Genomic DNA, 16,394 nt, shown 5'->3' with positions numbered 1-16,394 from the left:
AAACACTGCAGTTGCTAGGCAAAACAGGAGTGTATAATTACCAGCGTGAGTGGCAGTTTTCCATCAGCGTACCTAACATTGAAATTCACTGTGATTCAGTCCCAGGTGTGCCGTTGTTGCGTGTTTACAGCAGCTTCAAACATGTCTCAGCCAATAGCAGCTGCTGAGTGGAACCTCCTCTTAATAATTAGGTCAAATAATTAATGAAATAATGAAACAATGAGCCTGAGTTTTACATCTCAGAGGCGTTGATAGGGCCTCATCGCCATGCCAAGTGGAGGTTGAAGTGTCCGATGGCTTATTGGTTTTAGGAATCAGCCAGACGCACTGTGTCCTTTTGTGCAGAAAAAGATTTTGTAAAAGAAAAAAAATCATGAAAGCATTCGAGAAATGTTCTACTATCAGTCAGTAACTGAAAAAAAAATTAGTAACAGCAGTGCTTTCTGTGATGTGATGACTGATGACAAACATCTGTTACAAGATTACAGTTTATCATCAGTGACTGTCAGACTTGTGTGGAAAATGTGACAATGCCAAATGTTTCAGCCAAACACGCAAAAGTCGCACGCCCACGCAAACTCTCATAGCTGTCACTCTGACATCTGTCAGCCAACAGCTGCGTTAGTTTTGATATTGTAACCAATAAATAACCACCAAAAAAAGGGACGAAAAAGGCCGTGCACCCTTTCCTGCAATTACTGATTATAACCTGTGAATAACCAATGACTCCTCAGCTGCAGGTACATATAGGCAGTCTTTATCTTTTATATTGCATAATCTTGCTTAATGGCTGTTCTCATTTAATTATTGCAACATCGAGTGTCTTTAATTGATATTTTGTTTCCAAATATGCAGAATGTCAATTTCAATTTTTGTTTGACCTGTCAACATTGCTAATTATGAGTTATAATATATATATAATAATATTATAATAACAATGAGTTCATCTTTTCCTTACTGGCTATCTGTGGTTTCCTTAATCCCACTTGCCATTTTTCTGCACTCACAAATCTTTAGTGCACAGTCCTTATCCTCAGTTTTCTCCTAAGGCTACATGCCCCTCCCTCAGCTTTCTTGGATTGTTTGTGGCACGCAGTTGCAAGTGGATTAATGTCCTTCAAACTTTTATGCCTGACATAAATGACAGATTGTGTCCTCTCTAGTGTTTTGATGTGTGTAAGAGGGGGCGCACACATGGACTGCTTTGAAGTCCGCAGAGCTTTTATCTTCCTCTGTTTAGATTGGCTAAAGTGTTAAGTGGAGTTCTCCTTCGGCTTGAAGGATGTAATGTCCTGCAGTGAGAGATTTACAGAAAGGGAAATTGCAAACTCTGTGTGCTCGTTTTGTGGCCTCTTTTTAATAAAAACTATTTATGCAAATGGAAAGTCTGGAGATGGAAAGCAAATTCAGACAAAATCAGATGTTTCCAAAGAGGCTGCCGTACTGAGTTGGCAGATGTTCTGTCGCTTCAGCGGGGACCCCATAAACAAAAGCTGTTGATGGCTCTTCGATGAGTGTGAGCTGCGCCAAAAGCTGCATTTCCTTGGAGCCATCTGGAAAATGGCTGACAATATGCTTGGCTGGAGCTGGCCGAGCACGGGAGAAAGAAAAAGTGAGGGCACTAATTAAAATGAATGCTTATGATCTAGTAAAGAGCAACAGAGCTTTTCAAAAAAAAAGCCTTCCCCATTATAATGAACTATTGATAGACAGCAGAGGTGTCAGGTCAAAATAAAAAACATTTAAAAACCTGCTATGTGTTCTCACCTTCATTGCATTTTTTCTGATGTTAACAGTTTATGAAGCAACGTAACCTCAAAAACTAAAATAAAATTCATCAGCTGTATGTACTGTAAGTTGATGATGATCTATAGCTCGTGTAGGATCGATGTCAACAGAACAGTAAAGATTTGACTTTAATAAACCTATTCAGGAACTCCCAATAAGCCCATCCTCAGAGAGTGCTTTATGAGGTTGGTAGCTTTTGCACTTATCCATCAAAAAGCAGTATTTGAGAAAGTCTCACTTTTGATACATCAGCAGATTCAGTCGTTTAATCTCATCATCAATAACCGAGCAAACCTTCACACACGCCAGCAGGATAATGATGAATAGTTCTCGGAAAGTTAACATTCCTGGAACTTTTGGTGAAAAGCATCCATAGAGATCGTATCAGTGCTCATTATCCTCACGTTGGATGGTTGTGATCCTGACCTGTACCACCCACAAGCCGTGTAGTGCTCTGAACCCTCCATGACCTGGTGGGCATATTAAAAGCCAGGCGGACATAAGACCTACCACGTTGTCCAACCCCACAGGACTACCGCCATGACAGACACCAGACAGACCAATAAGGTATCCAAGGAGTGTGTGCGCATGTGCGTGCGTGTGTGTTTGCATTTCTTTCATCAACCATAGGAAGATCAGCAGTGTAAGTAGCAACTACAAAGCTGCGTGAAGATACAGCCGCCAGCTGCCTCCACTTTGAAAAGAGCGAGCGTGTCAAAACAGCACATGGCTGTGCCCTGCACTCTCACGGGTCATCTCCAGTGACAGGCTGGCTGTAGCACTGGCCCCTCTGTGCACCTCTGCACTTTTTGTGCTTTTTTTCTTAGCACTGGGAAACAGAATGGTCAATTTTTTGTTAAAACACACATTTGCAGGAACGTTTGAATTGCTCTAAGCGCAATAACAGTGCTCTGCAAAGTAGCTGCAGTAGACATAATGATCAGTCATTCTGGTGAACTTTAAATTGCACCCAATTTTTTGCTCATCACATGAACTACTCACATTAGTAGTATTTTCAGCTAGCACACTGTGAGTCAGCCAGCAGCTTTACCTTTGTGAACTCTTTTATTGAGCTTTCATATAATGGAACTGGTTGCAAGCACCTATCTGCTGCTATAACTTGCTGCAAATAAAGTCATGTATGTGTCGTTCTTAACACATAGCTTTATCTGTCGATTTGTGGAACTGCAGATTTTGTAATACCCCAAACATGTTTTAATGTCTGTTAGTATTCAGTAAAAAAGGGAATAAATACAAATTAAAAATGCTATTTCTGCATCCTGTTTCATGACGACAAGCCACAATAGATCTTTATTAAGCAACCTTGTGATGTCATGTGGTGCACTGTTGACATAAAATGTAATTGACTTCTAATTGTGTAGCACTAATGTTATGTCAAACCAGACCCTGGCCTCCTTTGTCCAGTGTGTAGGCCATTTGGCTGCAAAAAGGCACTTGGAAAGCCAGATAACAGGTGAATGGCCATGGCCTAATAGGCCATCTGTGGAAAACACATTGCAGTCAATTAAGAGTCCACTTCCTCCAGTTGTCATGGCCATTACACAGCCCCACCACGACAAGTGACTCTTCAGTGGCTTTTACTTTTCAACTACTCGCTCTTTTTCATTCACAATGTCCTCGAGCTGCCCAGTTCCTCAAAGAGAGACTTTTTTTTCTAGTTTTGTTGTCCACTATGCTTTTCTAGCTTCTTTTGAAATGCAATTTTTTTTTTACTTAGCAATATTATGTGACCCTGACAGTCAAATACAACCTCTTTCACAATCTCTTTTTCTCTCTTGCTGGCACATATTCTCTCTTCTAGATCATACATAAAAAGCAGAGCTCTTACCTCCCTTTGAGAGGACAGCCTTTAGAATCATTACATGTATCCAATGAGCTAATTTAAAAATCCTTGTCTGGAAATGTATTTACTGTTTTTCATACAGCCTTCCCAACACACACATACACACATGCACCTTTACAGGCAGCCAACTCTCCCACAATCCTGCATTTTTCACTATTTTCATAATGTAACTTTATAAAAGAAAGCATCAAACCTGCAGGTTTCAACAGCAGCTTTCAGCAGTTTACAGCCGCATTAGCAAGTCTAATATGACACACCTCGAGTCACGCTACAGTGACATTTCCTTCGTCAGTTCATTTTTGTTTTTGAGTAACACTGACGCATGACAGTTGACGTGCAGAAAAAGCACTTCTGTAATGTGACAAAATCATATTGACGTTAATTCCTTTTACAAAAGGAATTTAATCAGCAATTGTGTTTGCAGGTGTGAGCTGAATACACACTATAAAACTCGACCGTCTTGTTGAACAGGAAGGGCAGATCGTGCGTGATAGTCAGTCAGCACTGAACCGTGTGTTGTTGTCATTTGCTCTAATGAACCAGTCAGTAAACGTCGCTTTCTTCAAAGGTTACTTGTAATCTTATTTCCACGTTCAGTTTTATTTCCAAAGAGCCTGGAGAGCTTGTTGTCATTGCGCAGCCTTAGATAATCCTTGGGTGTTGTGAAAGACGGATGCTGAAAAACAATGATTCACACCTCTTGTCAGCAGCGCAATAAAAGGCTTATCGCCCTCGTCTCACAGCTTGTTATATGACGCTGTCAAATTATGATTGCTCTTACTGTGCACACACTGTTTACACCATTTCACGTTTGAGCTGTTGCACTTCACAGACCTACAGCCAGCATTTAGGATATACATTGATTCAAAAAAGGTTTTGAATCAATGTATATCCTAGTCAGAGTCACACTTCCTTTACCAATTAGTTACTGTAAATGGTGAATCCTGAATCCACTGCTTGCCTTTTTTTTCTTTTGATACATTCTGTGCACATGTGCATTTGAATTAAACTAAGCATGATTAAAGTACCCTGTCAAGTAAATGAAGCAGACATAGTCATCAGCCATTCACATTAAATAATTTAGAAGTATATTCAGCAAGTGCAACTGTGAGTCAGCCTGTAACATGACTTTTTGAAACTCTGCCATTGAATTTTGCATTATGAATTCAGGTTGTAGCCGCGCAACAGTTTGGCAACCTGTCCAGGGTGTATCCTGCCTCCCAGATAGGCTCCAGCCTCCCACAACCCCGAATTGGATGAGAAGAAGACGGATGCATGGACAAGGTTGTATATCATAGCAGATTTGGCTCTGCAATTATTGGCACATGTTGGGGCGCTTAATACATCCTTGTGTACCTGAGTACTGTTGCTGACCATGTCCATCCCTTACTGGTTTCTTTAACAGCTGTGTGATGCTATCATGTTAACATGGGCCAAAATCTCAGAAATATTTCCAGCACCTTGTTGAATCTAGTCCACAAAGAATGAAGGTAGTTCTGAAGAAAAAAGGGTGTGCCTAGTGAAAAGCCTCGCTAAATATCACCAGTAGAATAAAAAACAGTAGCATAACGTGAAACAACACAACTTTACTTAGATGCAGGACTTGTTTACATTTAACCATAAACTGGATAACCCAAGAATGTGTGAATAGTATGGAATAATGTTCAAAAACATGACAAAAAGTCAATAGTTTGCATTATTTGGTATTAAAGGACACTGAACACAACTTCATTTGCAAGAGTTTTAATAATTTACTAAAAAAAAGAGTGTAAAAGTAACAGATCTCTCCCACCAAAGTGGATCTGTTTGATATTCAAAGTGATGACAGATGTAACAAATTTCTGCAAACTTGCCTTTGTACATTTGTGTATACTTACTTGGCAATTTAACCTCTTGGCTGTAATTAAATGAGTTTTGCACTGTATACTGTATATCAAAAAAAAAAAAAAGCTCAAAGGGAAAAAAATACTTTGATATGAATTAAGTGAAAGTAAACCAACCAGCATTAAATGTACAACTTTAAGAAACTCCAAAAAACACATCTGAAAAGTGTATATACAAACATGCTAGGAATCTAACAAAGAGCAGACTGAGGGAAGCTGGAGAGAGACGGGCCTTTCTAATGGTTTTCTTGACATCATTTAGGAGAGCCAATAAAGTAAAGCATCATTCGGAAATGTTTCATAATCTCGCAATACCGTGGATTTTATTGCCTATTTCAAGTTTTTGTTAGGAGAATAGGAACACTTTATAAATATACAGTTCATAGCGTATCTCCTGCGTGAATTTAATTTAACTTAAATAAAAAGTTAAAATGTTCAGCATCTGTAGAAAACAAAAAGAAACTAAAATGCATCTTTAATAAATGCTCAGACTGTGCCCATCCCCAGTAACATTAAGTGCCTGCTTGAAAGAGGTAATATATATTTATGTATGTACACACATATATATAGATATATATATATATGTATATATATATGTATATCAAATTCTATGACATGATATAATTTGTATAAATATGGCGTCTTTACAACTGCATTAAAATGACAAATTTTTATTTCAGATCCCAAGACGATTAATGGTCGAATGGGAACAAAAAGGCCTTGTTTAAGTTTCTCATTTTCTCGTTTTAAATATTAAAAATAAGTCTCGATTCTTTGTAAATGTATGCCATACATTATAAACAACACATGTTACTCAACTGTACAAATATTTTCCATCGTGTTCATATCTACAACACTTTGGAAGGTACGAGGGGGAAAAAAGTGCCATTATCAAATAGTCCCCCCTTCTGGAGCGAGTGGGAGTTGCTCCTCTCAGAGTGAAGGTAAAAGTTTCTGTAACCAACCAGCAACCGAGAGACACAAGGAGCTCAGTTCTATACAAAAAATGTAAAAACACCTTTGATGTAACAAAGACACGCGCTTGTGATCTCACGTCACTCTGCTGGTTGTAAAACACGCCATGTGGAGTCATGTGACCCTGCACAGAAGTCCCTTTTGACAGTTGAGGGTGTTTAAAAAAGAACCGTACGGAGCTTCTCTGTAAATGTCGTCCACAGATGCTTCAAAACACACAAAGAGATGCTGCCCATGTGGGATATAATGGTTTGTTTTTAGTTTTTTTCTTGGATAGGCATAGTTGGGATGGATCTGTCCGTGTTCCCCGAAATGTTCACAGACCCATTTCTGAAGGTACACCCTGCACTGGCTTTCCACTGCGTCGCAGCTGAGTGACGTTGCTGTTGAAAACATTTCGCTCTTCTTTTATTCGTTACATTCCAGGAATGGGATTGTCTGGCTTGTCCTGTCCTTTATTTGCCATCAATCCATGTCTACCTAATAGAACAGAGGAGCTCTGGTGCCCTCTGGTGGTCGGAAAGAGGTGTAGGCACAGGAGAAATTAAGCTAACCCTCGGCCCTTGACTGCTGTCCTGGAAGTCTCACAAAAGCTAAAGCATGTTTAGGATGGCATTGTACATCTGGACTAGTATGGCCAGGTGGACGGGCAGGCAGGATTGGCGATCTTGAGTGGCAGGGGTACACGTCAGCCAAGAGAGGGCATTGTACTGCTCCAGCACAAACCTATGAGTGGAAAATATACACAGTTTTATCAAGGCGCTAGGTGAAAACTGTTGAAGAGGAAAAAATGTAACTGCTGCTTTTTCTATGAGATCACATCTAATTCTGAACTCATTCTTCACACTGACAAAAATATGCAAACATCTGCATAATTATCAAGCTGATAATTATGAACTTTTCAAGAACTATAAGAAGAAGGCTTCATATTTTCAGGCTTTATGCAGCTTCCTTCATCTGAATTGTTGGTGCTAATATGAAACATATACATTTAGCACGCTTGTCAATTTCATTAGCATTTAATGCACATAATGAAGTTACCTGAGCACGTCAGAAGTGGTCTTTGAATCCAAGGGGTGTGGGGCCCTCTTAGTCTTCTCTGACACGTTCTCATCTGACTGTGTTATGGAGATATGGTGGTGGAGAGAGGCCTGCGGGCAAGAAACACAAAGCAGTTTAAAGTACTGAAGCTTGACTGCTTTCGAAGTTTACCTGAAGATTTTATAAACAGATCTATAAACAAATCAATAAATTTGAGGTTTGTGTCTCTCTGAGTTTCTCCCTCTGTCTCCAATCCTGAAAGCTTTACATTCATTCTCAGCCACACTTGCATTGTTGTGGGTACCTTGAGGAAAAGCGGACACTGTTTCTCAGCCTGCGGGCAAGAGGCCCAGAACCAGTGAGGAAGTCCGTTCGCCTGTGCAGTGGAGACGTAGTAGCCCAGAGCCAGCGGCTGCTGCTTTAGCTCCTCCGGGGGATTGTCCCTTGACAGCAAGCGCTCTCCCTGGCTCTGCAGACAGAGAGAATGCCAGCAAATAAATATTACCTTCATTGCAATCTGGGGTCATGACCTGTACAATTTATTCATCTGTCAACAGGCTATATTTCTGAGCATGTGCACTGACAGCTGTGGGCTGTCTTCCTTAAACAGAAATGCGTACGTTAGCATTTTATGACAGGCAACTCTTCATTTTTCAACCGAAATAAAACGGTTATGTGTAAACATAGCTCATTTACATTTTAAAATATACGACAGTCGCTCTTTTTCTTTTGTTACAGGGTGCCACTTGTTTCAAGCCTGTGCACCCTCTTTCCACTGAACCCTGACTCACCCTGGTGTGCTGGAAATGGGATCCCATTCCCATCCCAGATGGAGACCCAGGCGAGGGCACGGGAGAGGTGTTGGGTGAAGAGTGGAGGTTCAGCATTATGCCAATGCCAATGTCATTCTCCAGTTCATCAGGAAAGGGAAGATCAAACATGTCATCTGAGGAGAAAAAGTAAAGTAAATGCATGCTTTACTCATCAACAACAGCAACTATCTGTGGTCATTAAAAGCCTACTCAAAGCACACAGCAGCACATATCTGAAAACTATTTTCAATGTGACTTTCAAAGCACAAGGACGCCACCTGTTGGTACAAAAAAGCACCATCGTATTTATCCAACTGTTCAAGGTCTACTACTAAATAATCTTATTACTTTAGCATAACTGCTATCCTGGGTGGCGTTACCATTATTGTCTTCTGTCTGGTAGGAGCTGGACGCCAGCTGGGTAGTTGAAGAAGTTGGAAAGACTAGAATGTGTGTACAGGAAGCATCCTGAGGTGTGTTTAGCTGCGAGGTCTGCAAGTTCAAAGCAGTGCTGCGGCCAAACACAGAGCCCATGGTAACCGCATCTGGATCCGCATAAACAGAAACACACAAAAGGTGAGGGGAAAACTGTATTTATTAGCTATTGAACTAAAGTGGTCAGCACATGTTTAATTATTTATTATAGCTGAATACAAACATTTGTTTATGTACACTTTTTCTTATTTGCACACTGGTGCAAAAAAATTTCTGTTATTAATCTGTTACTCTGACTGTTGTGACGTCTGAACGCTCAAGTATGCGCTATTATTAGTGCCACAGCCATAAACATGACAGCTAAACTCATAATTTATTATGCTAACTGCTAAAGTGGGTGAGCTACTTACCAGGCATGACCACGAAGGAGCCCTGTGGCTCCAAGGCGACCAGGCAGGCGCTGAGGATTGTTGGAGAGTCAGCAGCTGAGATCCCACACATGCGGCACGCCTCCCTTAGCTGGCGTCCTATTGAGTGGAGGGAGTGCTCCCCAAGGAGTGAACTCCAGTCTAGTAAGAGAGATAAAGTAGGGGATATAGAGATGTAGCAAGAAAAGCCAAGGTTTTAAGAGAGAGCAAGTTATGAAATGTCTTTCCATTATAAAACGTGTGTCTATGTGTGTGCGTGTGTTTGTGCACCAGTCTATGACTACATCTGTAATCAGTACAGGTGGGTAACACGAAACTCTCCATTCAAAAGGTCAGAAAATTAAATTACGATAAAAGAATAAAAGAAGAGTTCGTCAGAGAAGTCTGCTGACTGAATGGCCCAGTTGTCTTTGCTTAAAGCCAGAAACTGAGCAAGTCCAGTGAGTCCCAGTGTCCTTTCAGTGGATTATATGGAGCTCAAAAAATTAAACACTTTTCATTCAGAGTATAGCATCGCATTAGTTAAACTTCTGGGATACTTATGTGGTTAAGTAGCAGAGGGGGTTGTTGATCAGTTTCAGCTGATTTGCTGTTAATGAAGTTAAGAACAGGCGCACTAGAGGGGCAACAATGAGACAATCCCTAAAACAGGAATGGTTTTACAGGAGAAGGCCTTTTTGGAGCCTCATCTTTTCTTTTTTTTCACTATTTTAGCATTAGGGTAGGGTCAGTGTCACAACTGGTGGCATGAGGTGATACGTGGACCCTACAGACTTCGCATAGGTACGCTAACTTCTCCAGTTGTGTCTCCCAACATAGTCCCAGGAGCATGGAGGAGATTCCGGGAGAAAGGAAGTTACTCTAGAAGATTTGGACAGGGTCGTAGAAGGTCCTTTACCCATCAGCAGTACTGGTATCTACTAATTTGTGCAAGGAGGAACAGGATTAGCAGTGCCAGAGCCAGAGCCCTACAGAATGACCTCCAGCAGACCATTGATATGAACGCCTCTGATCAAACAATCAGAAACAGACTTCCTGAGGATGGCCTGAGGGCCTGACGTTCTCTAGTGGGCCCGTGCTCACTTCCCCGTGGGGCATGATTGGCATTTCCCATAGAGTACCAGAACTGGCAGGTACACCACTGGCACCCTGTGCTTTCCAGAGAGAGCAGGTTTACCCTGAGCACATGTGACAGATGTGAAACATTGGGCTGACTACAACATCATTCAGCATGACCAGAGCTCAGTGATGTCCTGGTCCAGGTCTGGATTGTGGAGGCCTTGAACATCTTTTCATTCCTAACACATTGCCCAGTCCGTATCATTATAGATATTACAAATAGATATTTTCTCTCATTGAGATCTGATGTGTTTTCTAATGATCAATTTCATTTTTTCAGCACTGTAATATTGATAGATGTGCAGTATGAAGAGTAAAGGTCAGTTATACCCTAAATTAACCCTCAAGACTTTTTACTGCTATTTTGCAAGAAAAAACTATTCTACTGCACACTTCCTCTGCTTAAAACCTATCAGAAAGAACTGAAAATGAGTTGTGTCACTCACCTTTAAGCTCCCCGTGGCCTAGTCGGCCTAATCGACCAATAACAATCCTCCATGGCAGCGATGTCATCTGAATGATGCCAATGCACCACTCCCACAGCTTCTGTAGTCCCATCTTCCTAGCTGACGCCTTAGGACGGCGGGCTCTGAAGTGAGAAGAAATCATGAAAAAAGCTAGAAACCGCCATGTCACACCAAACGCTTTGACAGGACAGGCCTTTCACTGAAACCGTTTCTCACCTGTTCGGCACATCAATGTTGATGATACAAGTCTCTAAGAGCTCTCCTTGCTGGTCAGTGCAGGAAACAAGCAGCCAACGCTGGTCATGTGACAGGCAGTATCCTACAAAGAGCACGTTGTATTTGGGAGGCAGCTCTGCCCATATTTCTCCTGGTTCTGGCTGCTTGGGACGGCTTGGACCGAGCACAAATGGTGGAGTGTACAGCTGCAGTGGGCTGGGGTGCTACATTAAACAATTAGGATTTTATTAAAAAGGGAAGTTATGATATATACTACAGTTACTGAAACCAAACATATCATTGAACTGTCATGCTTACCTCTGGACTCTTAAGTACCGAACTGACAGTGGAAACTGGGCCAAAACCAGTCAAGGACTTGATATGTGTTTGCTGGGGTAGTAGACGCCTGCACTGAGAGTAACAAGAGAAGGCCAGGGAGCGCAGGTGTTGCAGGTACAAATGGCTCTCTCCGCTAGCTGGCTGGAGGAGATACTGGCACGGCACCACCTAAAATATAAATGACGCAAAGAAATGTTGAGGATGGCGATCAAAAGTGAATTCTGCTTCCTGCCTCGCAATTATTTTCTTACCTGTAGCACCAGTGCGGGTCTTGTTGTTTCAGGCAGTGTCTGCAGCATCTCTGTGTAGCAGCGGAGAAGCCCTAGCAGCCAAATGCTACTTGACTCTACCTCGTCACCTTCTTCCTCCTCCCCTCCATCGTTTCTCGCTCCGCTTGAGCTCAGGAAAGCGTCCACTATGTAAATAACAATAGCTGGTGGGTTGGCATGGCTGTCCACTGAGTCAGCCACAGTGGGGATGCCTATTCTAGACTGCTCGGAAGAGCTGAAAAAAGAGCAGAGGAAACAAGCTTCAGTGTAAATAAGCTGGAAGAACAGCTGAGATGTTAAAATCATTCTTAATCTTACAGTTCAGGGTTTTCTGCTGGTGTGTTGGCTGGTGGGGTGGAACTAGGAGGTCCTTTGGAGTCACTGGCTCCTCCTTGGATCTCTTCTGTCTGGCCTGCGGTTGCTCCAGTTGGGGCTGAAGCATTTACTGAACTGGCACCACCTGTAGTTTGTTCTCCTTGAGTGGAAGAAGAAGGCTGAGCTGAGGATGTGTTGTTCACAGGCGGCTGGGCTTTGGGAGGTAACAGAAGACTGCTGTCCAATGGCAGGGCAGAGAGCTGGGGGCCTGAAAGCGATAAAAAGAACACATGCCCATCTTTATTCACCTAAGATAAAGAAATATACAGATTCAAAAACAGAGCTAATGCGATCCAGTTCGTTTACTCTGTTCAGTGATTCTCACCAAGCTGCTGCTTGCAAGCATAAGCATAAAGTTTGAGTTTGTTGAGGTTGTCAGTGTGCTGCTGTCCAACCCAGGGTCCAGTCAACCACTGATCCACATCCAGCTCCTCCAGCTTTTCTTTCTCCACATCTTCTCCCACGCGCACGATGCCATCTCTGGACACCTTGGCCAGCGGACGGTGCTTCCCAAGACGGCATGTCTGGAATAGGAGTTGGGAAAAGGACATGAAAGTCTCAAAGTATGTACAAATGAGTTGAAATCGGACCGTGGCTCTTACTTGGAGTTCAATCTCCTACCTCATAAACTGCACTAAGCTCCAGAAAGAAGGATCGGGCAGCAGACAAAAGCGAGGGGCTGTTGGGACAAACCACCATATAAGCAACATCTCGTTGCCCACCGTAAGGTTCCAGCAACAACTTCTCCCAGAAAGGCAACGCCAGCGGGGACAGTGCCAAGAAGTCCCGCTCCCGGTCATAACCCAGCAGCACTGTAGGAATGGGCAGGGGCTCCGGAGACTCCTCTGAACCTAAGAAAGGAAAACATTATGACATCTTTAAGATATATATTATGGCACAAAATATACAGGTGAAATTCAACACAAAGCGCTAGCTGTTCACGTAAACACAAAGAATGCACTGACTCACCATAAGAACCTCTCCCGGCCATCTTATGAAACTGCTGCCAGGTGAGCGGACCCTGAACATGCTGGATGTTTTCCCAGGTCCGTCCTGTTCTCTTTTTCTGGATGGCATCCTGCAGGAAAGGCTGCAAAGACAGCAGCATACGCACCATATCCTGTGACGACAACATGCTCATATCCACCACTTTCGAGACACACACACATACACACACAGAAAGTGTACAGATGCACAGGCGTTAACAAGATTCTGAACACCAAAGAAACAAAGAAATACATAAAGAAATACAAAATACATCATAGATTACATATAAAAGCAGCCCAGCATGCATAATAAATATCTTAATTTAAGGGATTTATCATAATTATTTATCATATGAGTCCACTCTTTAGAAGCCAGATTACAATTCTTACCATTAGTGTGAGGCCAGGAGTGGAGAGCGGTACTTCTGACAACGGATAGATCTACTTTCCCTCCTGTGGGGTTATCCACATACTGAAGTCCCTGCTCCAAAGCATTGTAGCAGGCCGTACAGGCATCACTCCCATCTGCCCACTGCTTTTCAGACATCCAGCTCTGGAGCAGTGCCCCTTTGCGGCCGTGGCAGGAGCAGCTCAGGGGGAAATGAAGTGAAGCCAGAGAAGAAATTGGGTGGGAGCACTGTTCCTGTAAAAGGACCATGACCGCAGGAGAGGCAGGCGCTGCATCCTGCGGCCGCTTGGCCTTGGAGTCTCCCATAGTCGGGTCCCGTCTGGAAAGTGCTAACCTCCTCTCAGCTGCTCGCCCTACTTCGGAGGTTCGACCAAAAATGTCGAGCTCGTCCTCCAGGAAGAGGCCTGTTCCGAGGGCCAGTCGCCTGTTCACGATGGCGCTGAAGCCACACATGCAGCGATACTGATCTTCACCAGTGGAATCTGGGATATAAACCCCCACATCTGCTCCTTTGACATTCTGGTTGCAGGCACAAATACAGCAGCTGTCAAAGTTGCGATCCTTGAAGACACTGAGGACAGAGTCTGAGAGGAGGAGGATTGTGTACAGGCTGTGGGCCTCAGGCAGAGACGGGCCCGGCCGAGCTAGGGGCTCTACAGAGCTGAGAGGCAGGCTTGTCGAAGGGGTGGAAACTGGTGAGCTAAGCTCAGTACCATCCTGCTTTACTGAACCCTGTCCAGAGCTTGCAGTGTTAATGCCCCGTGGTGTACGTGGAGTTCTTGGGGTGGGCACAGAGAAGCGTGGGGTGGCAGGAGATGGGAGGATGCCAGTAGTGGTACTGGTAGAGGCAGTAGCTCCACTCATCTGCACATAGTCCTGGTCAGCAAGGGGAACACTGGGAATATTTCTGGAAAAAGAATCGAAAAAACAAATAGTGAGACAAACAAGATTAGTGTTACTGTCTGGAAGCATCTCTTAAAGGTTGTGCAGTTTGTTCCAAACACAAAAGGAAATCCTCAAAACTAAGTGATATCGTGCTTAGAGCACTACAGTCTTTCCAGTGAGGCTAAAAAGTGCCCACAAGCCATCCTATCAGGAACTGCATGCTTAAAAAAACCTTTAAAATGAACTCATTAATTATCCTTGGTAGATTAAAATCCTTGCCGCCAGGGGGCAGCGTTTCACCAGTGTTGAGATGTTTTGGATGTGTGCTTTTCTTTAAACTACCCATTTTCCCCAGGCTCCCCCATCCCCACCCCCCGGCCATCATTGCAAATAAGAATGTGTTATTAATGACCAACCTGGGTAATTAAAGGTTACAGTGACAGGTACACGCTAAAACTACATGAAAGTAAAGCTGGGCCCTAATTCTCTCCAACACAGTAAACAGATGTTCTACACTTAAAGTCAAAACAGTTGTGTCTTTGCATTCTGTTGACAGCTTAATTTCAGAAGCTTTAAACTATTTTAAACAGTGATTTATAATTACAAGCAATGTCCAAACATAAAACTGTTCAAAAAGAGTTATAAAAATATGATCTTCTCGATCTATAAAGAAAAGGAAAATATTTAAATTAAGTGAATGTCTCTATTTAAAAACAAACAAACAAACAAAAAATTCATGATGTGATATTATAGTATATAGTATATCAGAAATCTGTTCACTATTTTTATCACAAATTATATCAGTAAGGAAGCTGACTAAATATTCACTGATAATTTATGGCAAAGGGGTGGGATTAAATAAGTGTATACTTCTTCCCACTCCCTTTCAACATGTAAATTAATCAGAATGGTTTTTTGTATGTAATTTGTATAGTATTTTTTTTCTCTCTTATTTCTTTTCTAAATGTACTTGTATATTGTTCACATGTTGAAATAAAATTACCAACCAACCAACCAAGAGAAGCACAAGATGAAAGTCGTTTTACTCTCTAATGTGATAACTGATTACTCACATGTATCCATCCTTGGTGAAAGCAGAATTCTGGGGATGCATGACCGTGGGGAAATGTTCCATCTTGGGCAACAAGGACCAGGAAGGACGGTAATAACACTGTTCAGGAATCTTGAGTGGTGGAAGATTCTGGCTGGGTAGGCAGGCTAGTGGAGCAAACATGGAGGAGCCTATCAGCGGCTGGACAAAGAGAGGAATAAATGTTTGTTATTTACAAGTATAAAGACATGTTTCAATACGCTGAATAAGTGGTTAAAGAGCAGAAGTTGAGGAAAAGCTTCTTTCTACTGTAGGCGCAATTAACCCTTGTGTGGTGTTCGTATTTTTGTTACTCAGCCAGTGTTCATGGGTCTGGTGGACCCGCTAGAGTTTTGGCTTTCCAAATTAACACTATCAAACAATTTTATGTTAAATTACTCAACAGATGTTTACTTCATCCCAATTACAAGACATATGAACAGCAAACATGGTTAATTTTTTCCCTTTACCTTTGTTAGATCACATTTATGAATTAATGTGCTTCTCGTTTTTCTTTTATATAAAATGTTATAAATAAATCAGTTATAATCAAGTGGAGTGAGTGGAAAGACACAACACATTTACACGTGTAAAAATAATTAATTGTTTAATTTTTCTTTTGAAAAAAACTGAACACGGGTCTCACAGACCCGAACACCATACAAGGGTTAAAAGGGCTATTTAGAAATCAGGCTTGCAAATAAATCAACTAAGACAGTATTTTTCCAGATTTTTGGAAAAAACAATTCAGTGGCCACATTATTGAATGTCTGTCCCCAGCATCATTAGCAGTCCCTGCCTTGAGTTTCAGAATTGTTGCTTATCTACTAATCACAGATTTTCAAATTATAAATACCTCCTGAAAATCACTGAAATTAATAAACCAGTGATTCCACAAAATTAATGCCTCCATCCAGTTCAGTTCTGCTTATCCAGTTCAGGGTCACAGGAGGCCAAAGTCTACAGTCATAAATCTATTTGCTAATTTTCTTGAAAAACATAAATAATTTCTT

The 16,394-nt window shown here is 42.0% G+C and overlaps 1 protein-coding gene across 8 annotated transcripts in view; it reads right to left on the bottom strand.

Annotated features, from left to right (window-relative positions):
* Nucleotides 1–5,379: 5,379 nt before the first annotated feature.
* The window catches only part of LOC113025707 (mediator complex subunit 13L), a 90,043-nt gene continuing 79,028 nt past the window's right edge, over nt 5,380–16,394 (bottom strand). For all 8 annotated transcript variants that reach the window (XM_026173781.1, XM_026173782.1, XM_026173776.1 and 5 more), the window contains 16 exons: nt 15,365–15,543; nt 13,388–14,313; nt 12,981–13,160; nt 12,633–12,862; nt 12,337–12,535; nt 11,955–12,219; nt 11,619–11,871; nt 11,347–11,535; nt 11,029–11,252; nt 10,792–10,934; nt 9,209–9,367; nt 8,744–8,908; nt 8,343–8,497; nt 7,856–8,020; nt 7,552–7,661; nt 5,380–7,236 (listed from right to left, as the gene is read on the bottom strand). In XM_026173781.1, coding sequence (XP_026029566.1) covers nt 7,104–7,236; nt 7,552–7,661; nt 7,856–8,020; nt 8,343–8,497; nt 8,744–8,908; nt 9,209–9,367; nt 10,792–10,934; nt 11,029–11,252; nt 11,347–11,535; nt 11,619–11,871; nt 11,955–12,219; nt 12,337–12,535; nt 12,633–12,862; nt 12,981–13,160; nt 13,388–14,313; nt 15,365–15,543 — 3,675 coding nt within the window. In that variant the 3' untranslated portion in view covers nt 5,380–7,103. The remainder of the gene's footprint in view (nt 7,237–7,551; nt 7,662–7,855; nt 8,021–8,342; nt 8,498–8,743; nt 8,909–9,208; nt 9,368–10,791; nt 10,935–11,028; nt 11,253–11,346; nt 11,536–11,618; nt 11,872–11,954; nt 12,220–12,336; nt 12,536–12,632; nt 12,863–12,980; nt 13,161–13,387; nt 14,314–15,364; nt 15,544–16,394) is intronic.

Source organism: Astatotilapia calliptera, chromosome 7, assembly GCF_900246225.1.
Source record: "Astatotilapia calliptera chromosome 7, fAstCal1.2, whole genome shotgun sequence".
Classification (NCBI taxonomy): domain Eukaryota; kingdom Metazoa; phylum Chordata; class Actinopteri; order Cichliformes; family Cichlidae; genus Astatotilapia; species Astatotilapia calliptera.
This window is presented reverse-complemented; position numbering and strand designations above follow the sequence as displayed.